The following is a 23,443-nucleotide window of genomic DNA, read 5'->3' on the forward strand; positions in this document are numbered from 1 at the left end:
CTAATTATTTAATTATTTCATGTTTCCTGCTCCAGCAGTGCATCATGAAATAATTGTATCTGTCATCCTCTCCCATCAAACTCAGTGGGCGGGATTAACGTTGATCGAGTCACAAACCATTGCTTTGGTCTGCAGGGTTGCCAGACTGTACAGCGGGCTTCCCCAACTCTAATAAAAAGGACAACATTCAATATAACAACTTACATCATAGCATATAACATTACCACAATAACAGACTTGACACAAAAATAACACAATAAGACAATAAGGACAGCACCTGGCAACATAAATGATAAGATGTAGGATGTAATCAATCATATCAGTATTACTGAAACTAGGATACTCAGGAAAGTCATGATAAATGCACAACAATTTCTGGAGGGAAAACTGTAATGCTTTGGAAAATAATACGTTTTTGGCTGCATATTCTTGCTCTTCATTTTAATTTATTTGGTTAATTGACAGTATTGTATAATAGGCATACTCGTAAATCAAAGTTACAAGAATGGTGACAATCCTATTTGTGCAATAATAATGTAAAACTTTATTCAGTTTTATCTACAATCAACAGATAAAAGTAGATCAAGAAAACTTAAAGTTGTTCTTGTTGTTAACAGTGTACCTTTACATCTGTTCAATGTTGATTAAAATAAAAACACATTTTGAAAAAGAGAAGGATTTTTGGATATATTCAAATGAAATTTTGTTTCCCAAAGTTCAAATCTTCTTCAGTACTCTGTTAGCATACAATATTTAAAAAAATGTCAGTTTAACTGCGAAATTGTTAATTATATATATATAAAATAAAACATATAAAAGAGTGGAGAGGTTAGATTAGAAAAAGACAAAAACAATAAACAAGTGAGCAAATGAAAAAATAAATAAACAAATTAAATGACCAATGAGTAAATACATTTAAAAAAAAATGGGTCTATAAGGTCAGAAAATAATTTATATTTACAAAAATGCTCAAAAATAACTGAGTAAAGATGTCTGAAAACACAAGATCAATCACTGTAGCGTACTTCCGCTTTCGCATTTCGTGGCGACCGTTCAGGGCACTATCTTGACACCAGCTCGACGTCTCTTTAAGCAGTGGGAGGAGCTGCGAAATGAACTTGTTACCGTTGTCCGCAGTGATATCATAACACTGCAATATGAAGACGCGCTCATATGACTGCCACCCATCTCCATCTCTGGGATAGACACAGGTCAGTAAGGCTCAGTTCATCTCATGATCCTGACACTTCATCATCTCTGTTTTAGCTGCTCCTGTAGCCTGATATTTTTTTTATTTTTTTCCTGCAACGGCATCTGTGTCGATCTTTCTGCGATGTCGTCAAAAATGCTCACTTCCCTTTCAGAAATGATTGCACCCCTTGCATTGACAGGAAGCAAATTGTAATCATTTTTAACCAAAACGACTAAGTGATTTGAGAAGCTCTTGAGCAATGCACGACGAAGCTATAGGCCAATCCTGTTGCTGCATTTAATTCAGAGACGATAAGCTAATCACCTCCCATTGGGAAGGGAAATTAGGCTTTTCAGGATGCAGCTTTAAGCAGTCATATGGCACGAAATCAACATAATGTTAGGTCATATTTAATTACAGCTCTGCAATGCTTAAGTCAAAGCATACAGTATCTGAATCATGTAATAAAATGTGTGAAATATTGAGCTATTAAGGAATGCAAACTGTACCCCCAGTTTTTCCTGCAACAGTGCACCATACCATTAGAAATACATTGACAAACGTGGAATAAACTGAAAAACCCAACTTCATTACTCTGTTAACTATCTAGCTCACTTCCTTATAGGGTCATGTGGCTGCAGGTAGAACTTTAACCACCTCTTTGTAAAATCATCATCCCACATTTTACTACTTCTTGTCTTCTGTAGCTGCTGTGACCAGGACCAAAAAGGCTGGCAATGGGGAGCAAACGTAGGAGGAAGGATGCCAGCTGAACCCGTCATCCCTCCGCCAACACCGCTGCCAGCGTCAGACTAACGAGGAGAGAAAGAAAATGGCTCAGTCTGTGAGGAGGCCTAAGAGTCTTGGATGCGTGGACCATGATCTCCAGAGGGACAAGAGCAGGACCGGCTACTTTGGAAATGTCAAGAGCAGGTCAGCCTTTCTAAATACATGGATTAGTAGAAATAAAACAAAGCCCAAGCCGGACATGTGACGAGTGGCTGGGTATTCGCCCTTTCAGATTAAAGCACAATCACAATTCACTCATTCAATATTAAAGGTAACGTGTCCGGATTACCAGTGTGCATGTGCTCTCCCAGACTACTGTACATATTGTAATGTTTGTTTTTAACACATACATATACATTTTTTATCAGCTGGTCAGTAAATGACTCCACGCTGCATCAGAGCATCATGTGAGGGGAGAGAGCGACAGTTTCCAGGAAGTCACAGACATCTCCCACTCCCCTATAAATAACTCTGATCAGACTGTGCATGCTGCTCCACACAGTGATTCATCATTCAAAATGATTAAGAAATGAAGCCCTGTCATTAAAGGGAACGTCCGCTATAAAATACAATACAATACCTGAGGGTAGAAGTTTTATACTTTAACCTTAAAGAACAGTATATGCATGCAAATAAACACTAAAGAGATGTTGTCCACCTACTTACATACTAGCTTAAAAAATCTAGTATGTAGACCTTCCAACTCATTACAACTACTTTGTTACTTAAAAACTTGTTTTCCAAGTAAAAATGCCAAAAAACCTCGTGCAAACTTTTGAAATTTGCAGCAGGTTAGATCACTTGTTAGCAATCTAGGAATGTCTAGTATCTAATAACAAACAGGTTCAGCACGCACGTCAAAATCGTTGAGTCACGGGTGGTGGACAAAAAAAAAACATGTATCCAAAGACAGCAAGAAGATTTAAGTCTGCACACCGGAAGCTGCTCCAATTAAATCTACATCACCACATGTGACATTTTCAGGCCCTTGCCCTTCATCAGGGCAGCATTTGGGCGGCAGTAGATCAGTCTGTAGGGACTTGGGTTGGGAACCGGAGGGTCGCTGGTTCAAGTCCCGGTGCGGACCAAATATGGAAGTTGGTCTGGTAGCTGGAGAGGTGCCTGAGCACCGCCGAGGTGTCCTGGAGCAAGGCACCAAACCCCCTCCCCACCACCAGCTCAGGAGCACCCGCTGTGGGCGGCTCCGTCACTCTGACATCTCTCCATTAGTGCATGTCTGTAGGATCCTGTTTCTGCATGTGTGTGTATATTTCAGCCTATGTGTGTGTTGCATGACTTACAGTGTAAAAACTGAAATTTCAATCAATAAAGTAAATCTTAAATCAGTCATAAAGCATACCATACTTTAAAAAAAGACACTGCTGCACATAAAAGGCATTTTTACGTTGGCTTTTATGGGAGTGCGGTGACTTAAACGTTTCCTCAAATACAAACAGACTGCATAAAAGTTCTGCAGGGAAAACGTGACCAGACAGGATGAAATGAAAGAATTAATAGTCAGCTCTATTTCAGCTTGAATAACACTGAAGAGGCCTTAGTTCAGCAAAAAAAAATCTATATACATAATACATAATCATTTCTCATTTCTGACTAAGAAATGACCAAAGTAATAGTGAGTAACCACAATGTACATTTTATTTGAGGGCTGAATGTGTTCAGGAACATGCACTGAGTTTATTACGTTTATTATGTTAATGTATGGAAAGCGTATTTCAATAGAAATAAGCATTTTATCGATCGTCTGATCTCTCTCTCTCTCTCTCTCTCTCTCTCTCTCTCTCAGGCTGGGTGCTAAGCTCCCTCCTGGCGTCTCTCAGCCCCCACAGTTCGCTAAACGGCCCTGGGAGACCCAACCTCAGGCCCGGGTGATGCAGGACCCCGCGGCCTGCCGCGGCCAGCATCAGCGCCAGCCCCTCTTGGGCCGCCCGCTTGACCACATCCCGCACATCAGAAACCCTAAGCTGCGGCAGTACTACCTGCAAGGTGCTCCTGCCGTGCTTGCATTAGCATGTCTTTGCATAAAGTTATTTTCCTACAGACAGAGATGGCTTCAGTGTGTTCGTCTTGCCAGGAAGTGGTGACGCTTCCTCGTTCTTGTGCTTTCCTCACGGTGTTTTCCGTGAGGAATTGACAGAGATGGATTTTTGTTCCCTCACAGGGACACCACTGGATCCTAACAATACTGCAGTGAAGCAGGAGCACATGGCTGGACCGTCAGAGGACAGCAGGGTGAGTCATATGTTTGTGACTTCTCAAGACTTTACCGTGCTTGTTGTGTTCACTGTGGAGCCAAACCGTGGGAACGACAGGTAAGAGACAAACTGGGAAGTTTTGGTGGACGGGGATTTGATTTATTGCTGCTTCTACACATCATCAGATCAGTTATGCAACAGTGAGCACAATACAAGCTAGTGATTGGTTTCATAATTTATGGTCTTGGGAGAGTTTGATAAAGACGTCCAAGGTGCAGGGATGAGCTGTCAGAGCTGTTCCTCAACGCCATGGGAAAGCAGAGTCTGTTTCAGAGCCTCTACAACAAATACAGCCGGAGGAATGTATATTCTGCTTCAGAGGTATTTGTCAGCTGGGTTTGTGATTTGGCTGCTGAGCTGTTCCACTCTCCGCATTATTATCGGTCTGGAAGGAGCGTTAGTGCTCATTGATAAGAGCTCTACTTTGCCTGGAAATTTGTCATATTATCCTTTTTATGTAATCAACCATTTAAAGTTTGTATTTGTTAGAGGTGGATTTAACTATGTTCTTCTCAGATATTCCTCAGTTTAAAGCTGAAGAGGAAGCACATTTATACTGCTGCCTACAAACACAACAGTGCTGCTAATGTTGAGAAGGTTGTAATGGTCTACTTTTTGTTTAAATACTTTTGAAGAGTTTTTAATTCAACATTTTGAATGTATGTTGAACTGAATTTAAGATTTATACAACTTTTTTTTTATTATCCCAGAAGGGAAATCCATTTTTACAGCCGACCAAAACAAGTAGACAAACACATATAACTTATGAGACGTGTTTCTAAGACTCTGAGAGTAAAAAGAAACAAAACATCTCCAGGGTTTATGTGGAGATAAAAAAAAGTATGGATGTTAACTTCACATGCTTCTTTTTCTTACCTGTGAACAGCTTGTAGTTTCAGGAGAACGTTTAAAGAGAAAAATATTTGAATCCATATACAGGTCAGGAGAAAACACACACAGATGCCGACTCATCCACACCGGGGTAGTTTTTTTTCTGTGGTTACAAAACCAGTCAGGCTTCAAATATCCAATTTAGTAACCAATTTCCAGCTGTGAGCCTGCCTGCTGTGAAACTAATGCTCCAATCAAAACTTTTCACCATGAAGATCTGACTGGATAACTTCCATTTATTTTATTTACATCCAATCTGATCTGATGTGAGAAATGTTCGAGCTGATTTAGAGTGGAAGAAAACTGTGAAATCTGCACCACAGATTAAAGTTTATGTTTCAGTCTGTCAATATTTGGTTAAGTTGAACTAAAAATTGTAATTGAAGCTCTAATTAATAATTTAGATATACCTGAGAGACTTGGCCAAGAATAGGTTTCAACAGAAAAGTGAACACTTACCGAAGGAGCAGTATGTAACTCTGCCGCCTAGCGTTTAAAATGGGTACTGCAGCCAAAATTCAAAACATTAGAGAGAGCTTAAATCCGCCTACTTCTCTGGTCAAAACCAAAACAAACCATTCAGGACTAGAAGCGAAACTTAGAAGGAGGACATACTGGCTGCTGCAGTGTTATCAGAGGAGCCAGCACTTCAACACAACATTAATTTAAATCAGTAGATATATGTTACATATGGGACCTTTAAAGTGATTTAAAATACTCAAAGTAACTACATTTTTCAAGTTGAAGGTCAGTCTGTTGATTATTCCATGCACTAGCTGCAAAAAACCCTGAACATTTTTATTTATTGACTTTCAAATTAAGGTTGATTATCAGGAACAACAAATTGCACAATGTCTTGTAAAAATCTGTGAGGTTTCCATGATTTCTGATTAAGAGAAATGTTGAATTAAATCTCCTTTTTCCGTACTCAAAATAAAACTTTTTCCATTTTCTGTCTTCTGCTTGAGTGCCAGAAAGGATGCAAAAATGATTTCTCCTTTCTTGAACACGAAGAAAAAGAATCATCATGCGTTTCTGTTTTTTCAGGGTCCCCCCGGGGGAGACACTGTCTTCAGCGTCTCGTCTCAGTTCAGCAGTAACGGTGCGACTGTGGCAGAAGAGGGCAAGATGGGTCACAGCTCCTCCTCAAATTTAGTGTCCTTCTCCGCTACCCTCATCCCCAGAGAGGTAAGAGTTAGCTGCGAGCACACTGTGGCTGTTTTGTTGCCTTCTCTTGCGCGTCAGGATTTGAGATGCAAAACAACACCTGTCCCCTGCAGCAAGCATTCAGGGGCGAGGCAGTCAGTGTGTTTTAAACTTACTCAGGTTATCTATACCTATCACTGAAACCGTTGTGAGCGAACTCAAACTGATAGTATGCAAAATGTACTCTTTAGTAAATTGAATGGCCTCAGCCAGTTAAAAAAAATGTCCCTCCAGTCGGTCACTCTTAACCCTCATGTGACACATGGAGCTGAGATGTGACTACAAACAAAGAGGAGAGGGGGAAATGCAGGCCAGTAGAAAGAGGAAGTAGTCACTCTGGTGTCGGTTTCAATGTCAGAGCTAATCTTATCATGGCTTCTATTTTGAAGCAGTTGCTCGTCCCGAAGGGAAAAAACCCTTCGACCGGTGGAAGATCACCCGAACCAGAGCCGGACCAGCGCTCTGATCGTCACCTGAAGCCGGACACCGAGGCTGATCCAGGATCTTTGGAGACTCTCTCCGCTCAGCCTCAGTCCCCCTCACCGGAGGCAGAATATGACAAACTACTGGTAAGCACAACATCTAAAAGCTTTTACGTCTGTGTAGAAACGATTAAGGACGTCTAAATTACTTCATTTTGATGTTCCTCAAACTTTTACCTCCACTTCTTTTGTTGAGAGCTTTATTTACTCTTTCCTTTTTGACATTGATAAACACGATATCAGCTGTTACTCTTGGGAGAGGTTGACCCTCCCAGGAGAATCAGAAGACTAAATTATCAAACTGTGTTTAAAACAAGCAAAAAAACTAGCTACACCACCACCTGTCGAAAAACAAGAGAATGAAAATCAGAATGATTAAATGTCATTAAAGGAGCAGTATGTAACTCTGACACCTAGTGTTTAAAACGGGTACTGCAGTCAAAAGTCAAAACATTGGAGAGAGCTGCCTCCCTTAGTAAAACTGAAATATATCAAGCTAGCAATCCATCTAAAGAACAACTGTCTCCCCCCTCCCCCTCCTCCCTAGAGTCGAGGCAGACACTGAAGCTTCAGCGTTTAGCCAGCTCTGCATCGTTCTTGAAACCTTTCTGCGTTATAACCTCTCTCCATTTTTCAAAAGTATCTCCAATATATGTCCTGGTTTTTTGGATTTTCTGGGCGTGGAGCTTGCTTTTTAGGTCGGGTAGAATCTGGTATATCTGAACCAGTTTGCTTGTTTTTTCTCTTGATGTGTGTGTGTGAGTTGTGTGTTCACATTCAGGATGTGAGGGTGTCATTTCGGGGGGGGGATCATTCCTCTCTCACTGCCTGGTATTCGGGGCGTGATGTGAGGAAGTGGAGCTCCGTCTCTACCTGTTGGGTGTCGCACTGACAGCAAGAGTCTGTCCCTCCTCTGGGAGCCTCCTCTCTCTGTCAGTGAAGAAACCATAGAGCTTTGATTGTGCATTCAGAGTTTGAATAAAAGCTTCGCCCGATGGAGCACAGCTGTGTCTGCGTCCGCTCGTGGTGAGATCACTCTGCATGTGTTCAAGCTATTAGAGGGTAACGAGTTTGGGGGAAATGAAAAAATGAGCTGAAAAAGTTTTTTTTTTTATGACAAATCAAATGAACAGAACACGTTGCCATGGAAACAAGCGCCTAACAAGTCATTAAATCATTGCAAAGCTGAGTGCAGACTCAATTTATGAACATGGAAATAAACTAAGAACTCTGTGCTTTTTTTGTGGATGTAGAAATGCAAACAAGCATAAATTTTTGTTCTTTTTTTTTCTGAAATTATGAGCTGCAGCACGACTTTTATTTCATGTTATACATCAAATTATTAAGCATTTTATGAATGGAGATACATTGGACTTGGTATCCATAAATCACCTAAAAACCAGGGGAAATGTCGTTCTTTAGATGGATTGCTAGCTTGATATTTCAGTTTTACTAAAGGAGGCAGCTCTCTTCAATGTTTTAAATTTTGACTGCAGTACCCGTTTTAAACGCTAGGTGTCAGAGTTACATACTGCTCCTTTAACTGACTAACGACACAAAAACAAACTATGATCAGTTAGCTTCCATTTTGTGAAGTTTTGCTTTAAAAAAGGAGTGAAAGAAACATCAGAAATCTGTTTTGTTTCAGCTTGTGTTGTATCTGTTGATGCGGGAGACATTTGTGATTTTGACAGGATGTGGAGGCGGTGCCGATGCCTGACGGACAGCTCTGCTTGTTGGCTCTCCCACCGGAGTGCTGCGAGGGCGAGGGACCAGAGGCCATGCAGTACCTCAAACTGTTCTGTCGCTACATCACAGACCGTAAAGTGGGTGTGAGACGCTCAGTATAAGTCTGATCTCAGTTTTATTCACACATTTTAGTCTTAAATGTCCCTTGTGTGTTTCAGGGTGTGGTTTCAGGCATCCTGTTGGTGACCTCTAATAAGATCTTCTTCGACCCGTGTAAGACACACCCTCTGGTGAAGGAGCATGGCTGTGAGGAATACCTCCTCTCCTGCTCTATTGATAATCTGTCCTCTGTCTCCTTCTTCTCCGACATCTCGCATGTTCACTTCAGCAAGTTCCAGCAGAGGTCAGCAAACATTCACAGACTCCCATCATAGACTCAGATATCATGGTCAGACAATTTAACAGTTCTCGTTTCCTTTTTTTTTTTTTTTTTTTTTTTTTTTTTTAAGGAGAAAAGGACAGAAAATACTGCAGAAGTTGAAATCCGCAAGACGGCGAGGAGCAGGAGGCCCCCCAAACCAAAAGGGGGGGTCAGACCCGGCTCTGGTGTCTGTGCCTCTGTCAGATTTGTCCGGTCTGGCTCTGAGCCTGACCAAGGAGGTTTCTGTGGCGGAGGGGGAGGCGGAGAGCAGAGACATGGCGGCGGCTGAGGGGGAGCTGGATAAAATCCAACAGGGGGGGCTGCAGGAAGGGTCCGCAGGAGTCCTTGGAGCCGCCGTCCTGAGCAGTGCTGCCACCTTCTGCTGCGGAGGTCAAGAGGCCGCGGGTCAATCCAAAACAAAGCAGCTGAGCACCGATGAAACAGAGAAGTTGTCCGTGAGGAGTCACACTGCTGGTATGACTGCTGCTTCTGGTCAATCTGGATGATCATACATATTACTATGGTAACCATTTTTTAACCAGTCTTGTTCTCTACTGTCAGTGGCGCCCGCGTTGACAGCAGGTAGTCCGGGGAGTCTGATGTTTGTGCGACTGCGGGTTCAGGCGGCTGCGGGCAAGAAAAAGGCTGCAGGAGGTCTTCAGCTGGGAGTGGCCAAAACGTCACCCAGAAGGGAAGCCTGGCTTACCCTTTCACAAGAAAGGTACAGTAAATGTACAATAATAATATAATAATAATAATAATAAAGTTTATTTATAAAGCACTTATCAAAACCAACGTCACAAAGTGCTTTACAGAAAAAACCCCAACAGTCAAATATACAACAATAAAATCAGATTAAAAAAGCATGAAAAATAAAACAACAGCGCAGCAATCATCCAATTAACAGAGACAAGAGAAACAACCAAGACAAAGATTGGCTAAAGTTAACAGTAAAACAAAATAAAACATCCTGGATGAAACAAGGATTATAAGAAGGCCTTACGACAAAAATGTGTTTTTTATGTACTCGCAGTATAGATTTGAAAGAGAGACCGTTTTGGACGTCCAAGACTGAGTTTAAAAATAAAAAAAAAAATGCTCCAATTTGAAGCTGAAATAGTCGACACAGGGGTAAGAGACCAAGATCAGGAGCGGGGGCCAGAAGAAGTGTTGGAAGGAGGTAGTTCATTTATAATTTAATTTTTATGTCTTTATTTGAGATTGATAGAGTCAGAAACTGAGCGGAGAATGAAGTGCAGGAAAGGAGCCACAGGTCGGATTAGAACCCGGGCCGCGCGCTCTTGGAGGACAGTAGATTCTGTACATGGGGCGTACGCACTAACCACTAGGCTACCAGTGCCCCAATATATAATTTTGAAGTAAAAACGAGCATAGGGGAGTCAGTGGGCTAGTGGTTAGTTTGTGCACCCCATGAACAGAGACTACAGTCATCAAAACGGGCGGCCCGGGTTTGAATCTGACCTGTGGCTCCATTGCTGCATGCCATTCTCCACTCTCTCTGATTTACTGTTTTGTCACTCTAATAAAGTCATAAAAAGCCCAAAAATAAACATTTTCAAAAAATAGAATAAACCAGCGTAGAATGAGAAAGTAGCAAATCTGAGGATTTCATTTTCAGCATCTGATGTTAGACTGTTTACCAAAACACAAACTTCATTCAGAATCACAAAACCAGTTTTTCAAATCCTGCCTTCTGTCAAAAAAGTTAACGTGCCTAAACTACCCGACTCACTCATGGTAACCATGACATCGCTGGGGTTATTTGTGAAAACTTTGTGAAGCTCCTCGGCAGACACAGAAAACATTATTGGTCGACTCCCACAGGCTGTAAAGTGCTCAGCTGATCCACATATCCAGTAACATGTTCCATCTTTTGTTGTAATTTGTCAAACAGGTCCTCCGGTTGAATATTTACTCTTTATTTGTCTTCTGAACTCCGGCGACTCGGTGAACATTATCCAAACAAAAACATTACGTCAAACGCAGCGAAAAGGACAAAGGTGGTTCTTCTGGAAATGATATGTCAACAGTCAGTTACACATCTTCACTGTGAAAACAAAACGAGACGAGTGATGCATCCAGACAGCGACTGTTCACAAGCACTTTGACTTTTATCAAACATAAGATAGTTTGGTATTTAGTCTTATTTATTTAATGCTTCTATGCACCACAGCTTCAGCTTACATTCAGAATAAATGTTTTATTTCTACAGGACATGTTCCTCTAAAAAGCTGTGACAGAATATCACTATGTACAATTTGTCAGTTCTAATAAAGACCCTCAGATATAACGCTCTAACACACACACACACAAACGCTGAAACTTGCGGTAACACTTTAAATGAATGTCACAATATTCACCGTTAACTAGTTGCTCAATAGCATGCTAATCAGTACCTTATCTCTATATGATCATAGTCTAGAGCTAATAGGTCATTAATCAGAGTTTGCCCTCCTAATTATGTTTATTTATAGTAAGTTATGAAGTTGTTGAACAAGAATTATGATCTTAATATGCTTAGTATAGTAGTATAAAAAGATCATAATTACTCAATAAAACAGAAAACCAGGATACCGCCCAAGTCTAGGATGCTTATTAAGTTCTGTCTCAGCTAATGTGCAATTACAGGGAATATTTAAATTAAAGCTTGCATTCACAGCTCCTCATACGTCTTGTCTCTATTGTGTTTCCTTTGTGTTGACACAGCTGATCTGTTGTTCTCTCTTTTTTTCCCCCTGCAGCGCCGACGAGCTGTACGCCTACCTGACACACTGTCGACCAGACCTGTGCGTACTCGAGGGGGGAGAGGAGGGAAAGGAGATGGACCGCGACGAAGAGGAGTTTGTGCTCATCGAGGACAAAGAGAAAGCCGGCCAACAGGAGGAGGAGGAGGAGGAGGAGGAGGATGAAGAGGATGATTACGAGGAGGAGGAAGAGGTTTTTCAGAGGCACCGCAGCACAGGAGACGATTGGGAGGTGAGCCTCGCGGGCAGCAAGAACCATCTGTCTTCATGTTTGTTTTGGTTTTGATGCTTGAATGTTGTTGTTGTTGTTTTTTTTTGCAGATGGTGTTGATGGAAGAGAGCGGGGAAAAGCCGACCCTCGTCATAGACCGGGATCCTGAGGGACTCCAAAACATCGTAGAGAGCAGCGCAGTTTTAGACGCTTCACATGTCCGAGAGGTGAGCGACACACGGGGGAGCACAAAGTGTCCACACACTCCTCTGCAGCACAGTGTGTGTGTGTGTGTGTTTAGTAGTCCTGCACAGGGTTCAGAGTTACTGCTAGCTGTTGCAAATAACATTGGGACAATTTAAATCAGTCATTCACCAATTAAGAATGAAGATAACTTTAAATTTGAAATCCTGTTCACAGTATTTTTAACTGTGAGGGGGTGGGAGATTTCACTGTGGACTTTGAGACTTCGCTGATGTTTAGAGCAGTTGCCGGGATACAACTGCAGCCAATCAAAACCAGCCAGCGTTGTAAACAAGGAGTAATGCAACATCACCAGCTGTTAGATAATGAAACACAGCATACTGTACGTTCAGCTCGAGTACAGGACGTTTCTGTGAACGTCAGTTTGATGTCTTTTAAATGAAGTATGGATACATGGGGAAAGATGTTTAATGAAGATTTGGTTATATTCAGTAGGGGTTTTATTTGAAGTACATTGAGCATGACTATGTTTTCAGTCAACCTACAGATGAAGAGCATGTGGTCCAGATCAGGGACGGGCTAACTTTGGTCACAGCAAGGGGCCGCATTCATTTAATTCTCACTGCCAGAGGGCCAAATTGTAGAATACAAAAACGATAACAGTCAATTATGTCTGAAATTTAACTCAACATAAACCAGTGATCAAATATCGTTATGGACATATTTCTGGTTTTCATGATTTCATGACAGATTTTTGTCATGTTTTTCTTCATGTTTCCAATTCATTGATATGTAAAAATTGACCCGAGGGCCACGTTGAGGGTTGATGGGGGCCGCCAGTTGCCCACCCCTGGTCTAGATTGTGAAGATCTTTCTTGTCCGTAAGGCAAATGACCCGTTATGTTCATCAGGTTAAAGATTAGCAGGCTGGTAATGTCTGTTTATTCATTCAGCTGTTCAACTGTTAGCTCAGTAGGAGTAAATATTCAACTCATCTGCCTGGGAGAACTAGCTTCTTAGCTAGCTAGCCACGACTGACTTCAGCATCTCGTCCTCTTTGTGTTTTTTTTTTTCTCCTTCTGTCTAACCTGTAGTATTCCTCCCCTCTTCTAATCTTTCCCTCAGCTGTGTAAGGAGCTTCCCCCGAGGACCATCGGCCACACCTGGCAGCTGGCTTTCAGTACATCCCGCCACGGCGCCAGCCTCAAGTCCCTCTACAGAAAACTGAGTTCCACAGACTCCCCCGTGCTGATCGTCATCAAAGATGCACTCGATGAGGTAAGAACACACTGAGGTGTAACAATTCTAGCTGTTTTGTGCTATGTCATTTGTCTTGTGGCTTTTCTTTATCAGATATTCGGGGCCTTCCTCTCTCACCCCCTGAGGCCCAGTGAGACGTTCTACGGCACCGGAGAGACCTTCCTCTTCATGCTGCATCCTCGCTTCAAGGTTAGCCACTTGACAGCTGTCCCCAAGAGCGTTAGCGTAGCTCTGCCTGTTCAGACAGTTATGTTAAAGATCACTCATTTTGCTGTCTGAATACGGTGAAATCTAGCAGCAACCCTGTGTTGTTGAAAAATTAAACCAGTGCAGTGGTGCAAAAATCCTGCAGTTCGTTGAGTGTCCACTAGAGGCACATACACACCACATCAGAAATTTGCATTTTTACAATTGATTACATTATTGTTTACAGCGTGGTACAAAAAATGAAAATGGTCTGATTAGTTGTCGTCCTCATGGGCACACGCTGTACGGGGAGTGAATTCTTTTACTACTCATCCGTTTTGATTTTATAAACAATGTGTGTTATCCTTAGTTAGGAGCGCAGCTGACATGATTGACAGGCGGGCGCCATTTAAAGGTTTCAAAAGAGGCTTAAAACCCGCCTCAGCTCCAGCTCTCAGCCTGTCGTTAGGTTAACTAAAAGTTAGGGCGAGACAGCATTTCCATGAGGGCGGCTGCTGCCGATGGGACTCTGGAGCCCCCTGCAGGAACAGATGGGTGACGTCACTCAGGCTTTTTCCATTAAAGGTCCCATATTCTGCTTTTTCTGGTTTTATATGCTCTTTAGGGTGTTTTCCAAGTGTCCTGTGCATGTTTAGTCACATCTATGTGCAAAAATTCAAAGTCCGCGGAAACGCGGCTTCTCCTACCTCCTCCTGTTAGCTGTAGCATTAGCTGCATGTAACGCTCGGTTCTAGCCCCCCTCGATAAAAATTTGTCAGTCCGACATCATTGTCAGTGTGAGATCACTGATCTAAGCCCATTGGCTCGTTGTGGCAAGCCCTGCAGCTCATGATGCACGCCCGTTAACTTCTGTAGCACGCCCACGATATGCCGTAGCCTGCGGTAGCACAGTAGTGCTAAGGTGCTAATGTTTATGCTCCCCTCGGACGGAGCCAGTGGCTGCATTCCCAATACGGTAAAAGAGACGGGACATTTCCGAGAAGCGTGCTGAGCAACTGACCAATAACGACAGAGCGGATCGGCGGACCAATCAGAGCAGACTTGGCCCACGTGGGGTCTAACAGTGGGGGCTCAACAGAGTGTAGCTGACGGACTCAGAGCGTAGAGGGAGCAAGGAGGAGCAGTACATGAAAACAGACACTTTTTTCTGACTTTAGCTATTGTGAACGTACAAAAGTAGGAACATAGATTAAATATACGAACCCCAAAAAGGGCAGAATATGGGCTCTTTAATATTTACGGTCTATGGGTGAAATGCCAGAAAACTCCAAAATATTTCCCCTTAAGTGGCTTTAATTAAATCACTGAGGTATTGTTTGATGATTGTTTAAAAATGTTCTTGAAAATAGTCAGCAGTAGCACAGTTTGAAATCTTCAGTTTTACAAAAAGGCGTTGTATGGTGATTGAATGAGTCTTTCCTCTTCAGTGCTTCAGATGGACTGGAGAGAACTCCTTCTTCATCAAAGGAGACTTGGACTCCTTTGCCATTGGTGGAGGAAGGTAATGTCATTTTTTTAACACTCTCTCTCTTTTGTTGAAGTGAATGAACTCTACTCAGTCTGGAATCCACTCACCACATGTTTGTCTTCACCACTCTGTGTCTGTGTTTCCTGCAGCGGTCACTTTGGTCTGTGGGTGGATGAAAACTTGTACCTGGGTCGCAGCAGCCCCTGCTACACCTTCAACAACTGCTGCCTCGCCGAAACCGACGACTTCCGAGTCATGGAGCTGGAGGTGTGGACGTTCGGCTGAAGAGTTCACGGTCATGTTTTTGACGCAACACATCTTAACCTTTTTTATTCACTGGGTAGACCTGAGCACAGCCGCTCATTCATTTCATGGTGACATCCATGTGAGGAAAAAAAAAAAACACAAAAAACTAACAGAGACTGCTGGACTCGCTCGTGTTATTGAGCGCTGTGAAAAGAAACAGAACTGGGCTCAGAGTGCCAGAGTGGAGGGGTTTTAATGGACTGTCATTATTGACTCATTCCCGCGGGTTTGGCAACCGAGCGGCGTTTTGCTGAGCCGAGCGGAGCCGAGCTGGTATGAGACAGGATTCCTCGAATCCTTTCTCTTGAATGGAGTCGGTTACAAATCTCAGCGACTGCACTTTGCTCTTAGTATGAATCAGTAAGAACATCATATCTCATCATATATAACATGAACATGATAATTCACTATCCTCTGAGGTAATGCATGCCCCCCCCCCCCCCCCCTCCTTCATATATCACTGATCATTCAATTCTTGGAACTTTAAAACACATTTCTTATGAACAGATTTCTGAACGTCACAGGATCAAAAAATTTAAGTGTCCCAGAAAAGAAACCAGTGAAAAGAATCATGAGAACCCCTGGAGCTCCACTTCTGTATTTGCAGGATCTACAATAGAAGGACTCTTCTGGACTCTCTGCATTTTAAGTGCTGACTCACGCAGCACCGTGGTTACTGAACACGAAGTGAAACATCTGTATCGTGTTGAGTCCAACATCCTCTCACTCCAATAGTTTGATCTACTTTGATTATATATGGAACATTGATGTAGATAGGCTAAAAAAAGAAATAGCACAAAGTGACAATAAACACGTTCAACATGTTGTGTGATTCATTATGAAACTGAGTCCAGTCAGAAAAAAAACAACAATGTTTATTTCAACTTTGTGGTAGAAATGGCACTCAGGTTACAGAATAAGTGTTTATTCCCCTAAAGGATCCAAACAGTTTGATAATCCACACACAGTGACTGTACACCAATCATGAAGTCACATTCACATCTGTCATTAATCGAGTTTCTGCAGACGCCCAGAGAGGCAGGTGAGAAGAACAAACATCTGGTTATCAGTCTTCTTACGTGTGAGTTTTATTATTGTCTCTTAATTGGCTTAAAACACGTCAGAAGAAAAGATGCAGAAACAGCTTCTGCCGGGATCATCTCTACAAGTTAAGTTTTGAGTTTTTGTTAAAAGAAAAAGGCCAAATAATCAAATCTAGTCAGCTCAGTTCTTCAGGTGTTTTTCATAAAGGGAAACATGTTTCAAATGGATTTTTCAGGCAGGATCATACTCCTTGGTTTTGTGATAACAGTGTAAGTGTTATTCTTTTGAGTATTATTTTTCTACCACAGTCGAAGCCTAAGGTAACTCTTGCACTTTAGTAGATCCACAAATGGAGCTCGGTGCTCTCAGAAGAACACGAGACTCCTTCTCTCAGGCAGGATCCAAAGAAAGTACTGGAGCACACCGATCACTGAAGGCACTGCGTCTTCCTCAAAGTTAAAACCCTCTGAGGAAGACGCACTGCATAGAAACGTTAATCCTTTGCACCTAAATAAATTTGCCTGAAGTGAGTTGTGTGCTCCAGTACTTTCTTTGGATCCTGCCTTAAAGAGAAGTCCACTGAATTACATTTGGAAAGTCTGTTATTTTCCTATGTTCCCTTTTTGTTTAAAAGTGAGATAGGTAGAAAACTTGTATGTTAGATATCTTATTTTTAGGACCTTTTTTTGGAAAGTTATTTTTTTAAGGCCTTTTTGCCTTCAGATTTCTTCTCACTCTGACCTCTCAGGACTTCCACACCTTTCGCCGTCAACTATTTTAAAATATGTCTCTGATGCTCGTGTGCTTCTAGTCAACACTAAGAACAGAGACGACAACCTGGAGACCTCACATGTCCTTTCGTTTGACAGAAAACTGTAAAATAACAGGATTGATGTGAAGACTTTTACTACTGCTGGATCCAGATTTTAATCGTTTTACTAAAAACACAAGAGAATGCATCGTTTTTACTGGAAGATGATAATAAAAAAAATACACACTGCCTAAAGCAGTTTGAAAACATTTGCAACATAAACCCTTTTGGTTCCATCGAGTTAAATAAATAAAACCAAGTGGTAAGCATCCTATTGGCCGTGCGAGCTGCACGCCAGCTACTGCAAACATAACACACAACGTTCTTTGGCGTGGTGAGATGATTCCACTAAACAGAAAAAAAAATCTGCAAAAATATTCAACATCTGGTTCGACAAAATAAAACAAATACTTTCTCTAATGTGCCACAGTCCTCTCAACAGGGTTTTTTTGTTTTGTTTTGTTTGCTGCTGTTGTTCTCTGAGTCAGAAGAGGGCGTGTCCTCCAGCAGCCTCTGCAGGAACATCAGACTCGGCCCGGCCCAGACGAGAGCTTTCAGGACAAGTCTTCACAAACTGCAGAAACACAACTGGAGGCAACAACCTGCTCGCTTTCTGGGTACAGTCGACAGCATCAAAAAAACACACTGTTATTAAATATTGCACATGCAACACCAGATAATAAAACGGGAATGTGGATGTTTTCAATGTGCTTTTATGCACTTGGGATTTGTCTTAACGCCTGCAGTGCCTACATTGTCAAACATTATTCAGCAGATCTAAATGTGTTTGCTTTTTTGCTTCTTACTGACTCAGACAGTAACTTTAATACATTACACATACTGTGTAGAAAAGATTCTGATCATGAGAGACGCCCAAATAAATAGTAACAAAGACAATAGAAGGCAAAAATTTAGTTTTTTTTTCCCCAGCTGCCAACACTGATCAGAAAGCTTCCCCCACATACTTTTCCTTATCTCGGATCATATCCCACACAAATTACTGTGCCAGGTACTCCTTGGCTCTCTCCAGCCCCTCCTTGAGGAAGCTGATGTAAGTGGAGGTGGAGGGGTCCTCGAAGCCGCCGGAAAAGCTAAAAGTGTCTCCCTCCTCCTCTGGTTTCATGGCCGTCTGGTCCAGGAAGAAGTTGGCGTTGATGTGGTGAACCTAGAGCGGAACGGAGGAGGGAAATGAAAGCCTGTTATTAATCTGAGGGGGTTTTTTCTCTAAGCGCCTGACAGATAAGAGCTCAAATGTAGGCTGAGGAATATTTTACAATAGTTCCATTCGGCAGTGCCACCATCATCTCGACGGGGAAGTTGTAATTCTCCAGGTGTAATTTGGCCTTCTCGCTCAGCGCTCCGTTCTGCTCATCAGCCTGTTTCAGAGAACGACAGGATTGGATGAAGACACACAGTACACAAAGCTGTCCATTGCACTTCATGGGTAAGCTTTTTTTTCCTTTCTTTTTTTGGGTGGTGTTGCTCTGTATCCTGACTGCTCACCTGCATGCTCTCCAGCTCTCTGACCAGAGACCAGCTGCTTATGAAGCTCTGGTTGAGCAAGGCCAGGACGGGCGAACTTTCCAGGACTGTCTCCCGGAGAGTTCGCCCCGAACCTACAGAGAGGGAGGACAGAAGGGAGGGAGAGGGATGTTAGAAAAAAAAAAACAGTCACAGTGGAATAAAAAAAAAGTTTGTTCAAAGGACTCAATTATGAGCTCGCCCACCTCAGCCACCAAAGAAAACTGAATAAAGTTGTGATTTATCGTCTATGAATTCAACTTTAAAGGTCACATATTAAGCTAAATATGCATTACCATGTTTTTTTTACACTTATATGTGTCTGTGTCAGTATTACATGATCAGAAATCAACCACATGTCACTGGTGTCACCTCAGCAGGACTGGTCGTCTAACGCTCCCCAAAGCAGAATGGAATGCACCAGTTTCTTCTCCGCCTCGGCCCGCTCGAACGCCTCTGAAAACGGCAGGTAGGACACCTGGGGAAACAGCACGATGACAACAATGAAGCGGCTGTGCTCGAGCTGACGGTCCGCTGGACACACGCTTCTTTGACGGTCACCTTCTTGAAGGGGTAGAGGGCGACGTCCAGGCGTCGAGCGGCTTCTTGCCGGCTGATCTCCGCGGCCCAGTGGATGTCCTCGAAGACGAACTGGATGGGCTCCATGCCGCCGTCTCTGCTGTCGATGATGTTGCCTTCCTCGTCCACGATGACCGAGGGAGTGGACGGGCCTGTGGACTGCAGCTCTAACTGTAGACACGACATCAAGATCAACATTTAAATCATGCAATAATCACTTTTTTCTGAGGTAACAACAACTCTTTAGAAATGATTTTGAACATATTTCTTGCAAACACATGACTTTGCATTGAAAACATTTCAGTGAAAATAGCTCATAGGATCAAAAACAAACAGAAAACCTGTGAAATAATAACAAACAAACACAAAAATGTCATGTGGCCACACTCAAATAAGAGCAGGAATGCCTGAGACAGAACATAGAAAGACTTCTCCCTTCATCAGCATCACTGCAGCTGTACCTGAGGCAGGTATCCAATGTCCACCTCCATGTTGCTGCTCTCACTGGCCCCGTACAGCCACTCCATGTCCACATTCAGAGACCTGGAGACACAACAGGAACCCGTCACACTGAGCTTCAGTATCTGACAACTTCATACTCACTGGTGGTCGTGCTCAAAGGTAATAAAAAAAAAAAAAAGTCTGCTGGTAATTTTTTACATTTCTTGGGAGTGGCCTTATATCTCTTCTTACTGGATGTGGTGACCGAGATAAGACCAATAATCTCCACTGAGAGTGTTTGAGATTTGAGGAATGTGCGGAGAGGGCTGAAAAAGCACGGCGGATATTTATTGCAAAGACTAACAGCTGGTGGTATGAAAAGCAATAACCAGAAAAAGGCTGAATAAGGAATGTCCAACCATCACTGAGTGGAAAGAGAGTGTTTAGGAAATGTAGAGAATGTAATAAATTGCATATTTTGCTCTGAGACAAGCACCCAGAAAGGTGGAAAACATTGGGAAAAACTGACCCTGAAGGGATGTCTGTACTGTCTGATATTCTGATTCCTCCTCACATGGGATATTCTGAACTTAGGGGACCTCGAAGACTTAAACCAATGGGTTCTAGGGGGGCGCCGGTAGACCAGCAGTTTGTGTGAGCGCCCCATGTGTGGAGGCTCTTTTCCTGCACGTCATCCCCCCGCTCTCTCTAACCTTGATTTCTGACTCTCTCCACTCTCCTGTCTCTACAATAAGACATCAACAAAAAAAAAACAGCTCTGGGACTCACATATTTACTTTTCTTTTCTAAGTCGTTGCCATGCTTGCAAAAGAGTTACCTGTCACTGGGGACGTAGAGGTGGAAGTGGCGGACGTGAGAGGCGTCTTTGGACAGAACGACGTGTCCGGTGAACTGGCCCGGGGTGAACCAGAAGGGAAAGTCCGGGACGTCGTTGAGCTGAAACTCAGCGTGGATCCTGCAAACAGAATGCGAGACGTGTTCACAGTCGGCTCCATTCCACCTCGGCAGAGTTCAGACCCGGCCTCAGAAACCCACTCCTCATCACATCCTGCATAACCTCCACAACCACCACCACTAGTGTCTAGACTCCTATCCTGCTGTCGGCCTCCCTACCCCTCTGAGTGCATGAAGTCTCTTTTTCTAAACTGTTAAATTGTTTACACTTTCTTAAGTCTCTCCTGATTTAAATACTTTCTTTGCCATTTTTAAACAGCACGTTTGTTTCAACTCCAACAACATAAAGTTTTCCTCCCAGGTACTTACTCCATAGATACCAATGATGGTCTAACTTTGAAAGTATAGTGGACTCATGGGATTTATCTCCTCATGCTGATTTTAAACAGAAACCAGTGGCCGACAGCCAGGGAGCACATCGACATTAACATTCAGAGCGTGTGCTGTAAACTTGTCAGCACTAATGTAAAGGATGCATAATGAAGTAGTCGATGGGCCGAAAGGAGAAAAAGGGCACCGCTCTTTTAATGTCTCGTTTTATGTCTCCTCTCTCACCTGAAGACGATGTCATAATAAAAGTCGTTGCTGGCGCGGATACAGGCGACGGCGCCCTGAGGAGCGAAGCGCGACTTGATGAAGGGCCGAGGGTGGAACATACTCAACAAGGTGTGGATGAGAACCTGCAGCAGGAAAAAAAACAACAACAGTGTGATTATCACAAGTCGGGGCTACATGTGGCTCCCAAACGGCGTTGTGTCTTCACCATACCTCTTTGCCTTTGGGTGAGGGAGGGTGGTAGCGGTTGTTGGGCAGGTAACCCGTGAAGATGTTGAGCTCGCTGGGAATCACCCACCAGGTGTCTCCGACCTCGACTTTGTTCTTCGGGGGAAGGAAAACTCTGAACTGGCCGGCGGAGAAGGAAGAAGAAGGCACTGCCGGGCTCTGCCACGAGCGCAGCCCGCTCAGAGAGCTGTGAGACACCTGTAGGTGCAGGAAGAAAATCAACAATCCACTTGGTGTTTTTTTTTCTTTGACATTATTTTTTTGTTGTCTTAGGTAAAAAAAAAATAAAAAAAATAAAAAAAATGCAGGAAATGACACAGAGAGGTATTTTGGATGTGGTTTGAAAAGAGCTACCCCGAGAAAACCGTCCTTGCTTTTCGTCATGGAGTCGAGCAGCAGCGGCTGCATTTTTGCCTCCAGGGTCAAAGTCTCTCCATTGGGGTCATGGATCACTTCCTCCTCATAATCCGCTGGGGGTGTAATCCCTTCAAAAAAAAAAAAAAAACCCAAAAGAATCATGGTGAATGTGGGGATGTATCTGACTTGGATGAACATGTTTGTTGCTTAAAGAAACGGCGTGTACCTGTGAGTTTCTCTGCGATCGGCTTGAACTCCTCCGGACTGAGATAGAGGTCATGATTGGTGTCTAAGGAGGAGAAGAGGAAAAGCCCCTCGGCGCCCAGCGTCTGGACACTCTCTTCCTGTTTGGAGGGGGCACGTGCGTTAAGACTGATCTTTTCACCGTTTCACACGCTTCAGAGATTTTGAATGCAGCATCAAAAACTGGGACAGTGAGCGCTCCTCGTCACGAGAACATCTTAGAAATAAAAGCTCATCTTATGAATCTTGAATTATGCAAAAACACATTGTTTCAGGGTTTCCTCCGCCTTGTGTTAAGAGTTCTCAGTCAACCTAAGCGTTGCTGTTTGGATAAACATCAGCGCCCACAGGCCACAGATTCCTGGCCTGTATTAAATCAGACCACCCTCCTTTCAGACAGATGCGTGCCTACAAGAGTCTGCACAATGGAGGGAGAGAGGGGGGGAGGGAAGTTAAAAAAAAAACTACGTAGAGGAAACCCCTCTGAAGCCAAACAAGAGAGAAACTTAACAAGAGGTTGAGTTTTACCAGCTGTGGTAAAGACCCACCCCTCTAATAAAACACCAAGGTGTGGAAAAACTGCAGATTTGGTGTTTTGTGTTGCGACAGATGTCTGACAAATAACCACACTAGACAACTGACTGTATATATTTTAAAACAATATGTGCTCTGATTTCACATTTTAAGGGCAGACTATGACTGATATAGAAGAATAAAATGATCCTGCAGTAATTAAAGTTCATAAAACATAACAGAAGGTCATTTTAAAAAGTCATTTTCTGAGTCTTTATCATGTTTCTATCTGTAGTTGTCTTCAAAATTTTGCTATATAATGAGTGTGTGTGTGTGTGTGTGTGTGTGTGTGTGTGTGTGTGTATGTGTGTGTGTGTGCAGATGTGGATCTCTCACATGACGTTTGAGCAGCTGGGTGTCTTGGTAATACTTGAATCCAAAGGCGAACACCGGGACAGCACCGACTATGAGCAGAGTCCACAGAACCTTGGAGATCCAGGATCCAGAGCCCGGACTCTGCTGCCCATCCCGCGCCGAGTTTTGGCTCCTTTCCTTGGGGATTGTTTTATCCACGTCTGCGGCCATCCTCGACCTCCACCTCAGCTATTCTGACGAAGACATTGTGGTCAGATAACATCCCCCCCCTCCCACTTTTTCCCACCAAACTGTTGTACCGGACTGTTCTGGTTCACCTGTAGCCGGCGACGGTGCGTCTTCTTCGGCCGTGACGACAGCTGCACAGCTAGCAGCACAGATTTCTTATTTCCCACATCGGATCCGGACCCATATGGATGTTTTTCACATGAGTCAAG

At 43.1% G+C, this 23,443-nt stretch overlaps 2 protein-coding genes across 8 annotated transcripts; one reads left to right on the plus strand and one right to left on the minus strand.

Annotated features, from left to right (window-relative positions):
• Positions 1 to 1,080: 1,080 nt before the first annotated feature.
• On the plus strand, positions 1,081 to 16,189 carry si:ch211-15d5.11 (nuclear receptor coactivator 7). 4 transcript variants are annotated; one of them, XM_061063689.1, is made up of 16 exons: positions 1,081 to 1,211; positions 1,900 to 2,125; positions 3,786 to 3,985; positions 4,161 to 4,231; positions 6,193 to 6,333; positions 6,741 to 6,920; positions 8,528 to 8,659; positions 8,741 to 8,925; positions 9,032 to 9,417; positions 9,505 to 9,664; positions 11,706 to 11,940; positions 12,030 to 12,146; positions 13,249 to 13,401; positions 13,477 to 13,572; positions 15,018 to 15,091; positions 15,208 to 16,189. In XM_061063689.1, the coding sequence occupies exons 2-16, from the start codon at positions 2,025 to 2,027 to the stop codon at positions 15,341 to 15,343; spliced, it is 2,367 nt and encodes a 788-aa protein (XP_060919672.1). In that variant the 5' UTR covers positions 1,081 to 1,211; positions 1,900 to 2,024; the 3' UTR covers positions 15,344 to 16,189. The 4 variants fall into 4 exon arrangements, with proteins under 4 accessions (XP_060919672.1, XP_060919674.1, XP_060919673.1 ...); XM_061063691.1 differs by having other exon boundaries at positions 9,035 to 9,417; XM_061063690.1 differs by having other exon boundaries at positions 6,744 to 6,920.
• A 33-nt stretch (positions 16,190 to 16,222) lies between these two features.
• Positions 16,223 to 23,443, minus strand: selenon (selenoprotein N). 4 transcript variants are annotated; one of them, XM_061063693.1, is made up of 13 exons: positions 23,293 to 23,443; positions 23,028 to 23,234; positions 22,102 to 22,219; positions 21,873 to 22,003; positions 21,504 to 21,716; positions 21,291 to 21,415; positions 20,599 to 20,736; positions 19,781 to 19,862; positions 19,302 to 19,490; positions 19,113 to 19,218; positions 18,723 to 18,835; positions 18,494 to 18,595; positions 16,223 to 18,384 (listed from the first exon to the last, which is right to left on the minus strand). In XM_061063693.1, the coding sequence occupies exons 2-13, from the start codon at positions 23,214 to 23,216 to the stop codon at positions 18,217 to 18,219; spliced, it is 1,674 nt and encodes a 557-aa protein (XP_060919676.1). In that variant the 5' UTR covers positions 23,217 to 23,234; positions 23,293 to 23,443; the 3' UTR covers positions 16,223 to 18,216. The 4 variants fall into 4 exon arrangements, with proteins under 4 accessions (XP_060919676.1, XP_060919678.1, XP_060919677.1 ...); XM_061063695.1 differs by having other exon boundaries at positions 23,306 to 23,435; XM_061063694.1 differs by having other exon boundaries at positions 23,028 to 23,239; positions 23,293 to 23,432.

This window comes from Labrus mixtus, chromosome 18 (genome assembly GCF_963584025.1).
Source record: "Labrus mixtus chromosome 18, fLabMix1.1, whole genome shotgun sequence".
Lineage (NCBI taxonomy): Eukaryota > Metazoa > Chordata > Actinopteri > Labriformes > Labridae > Labrus > Labrus mixtus.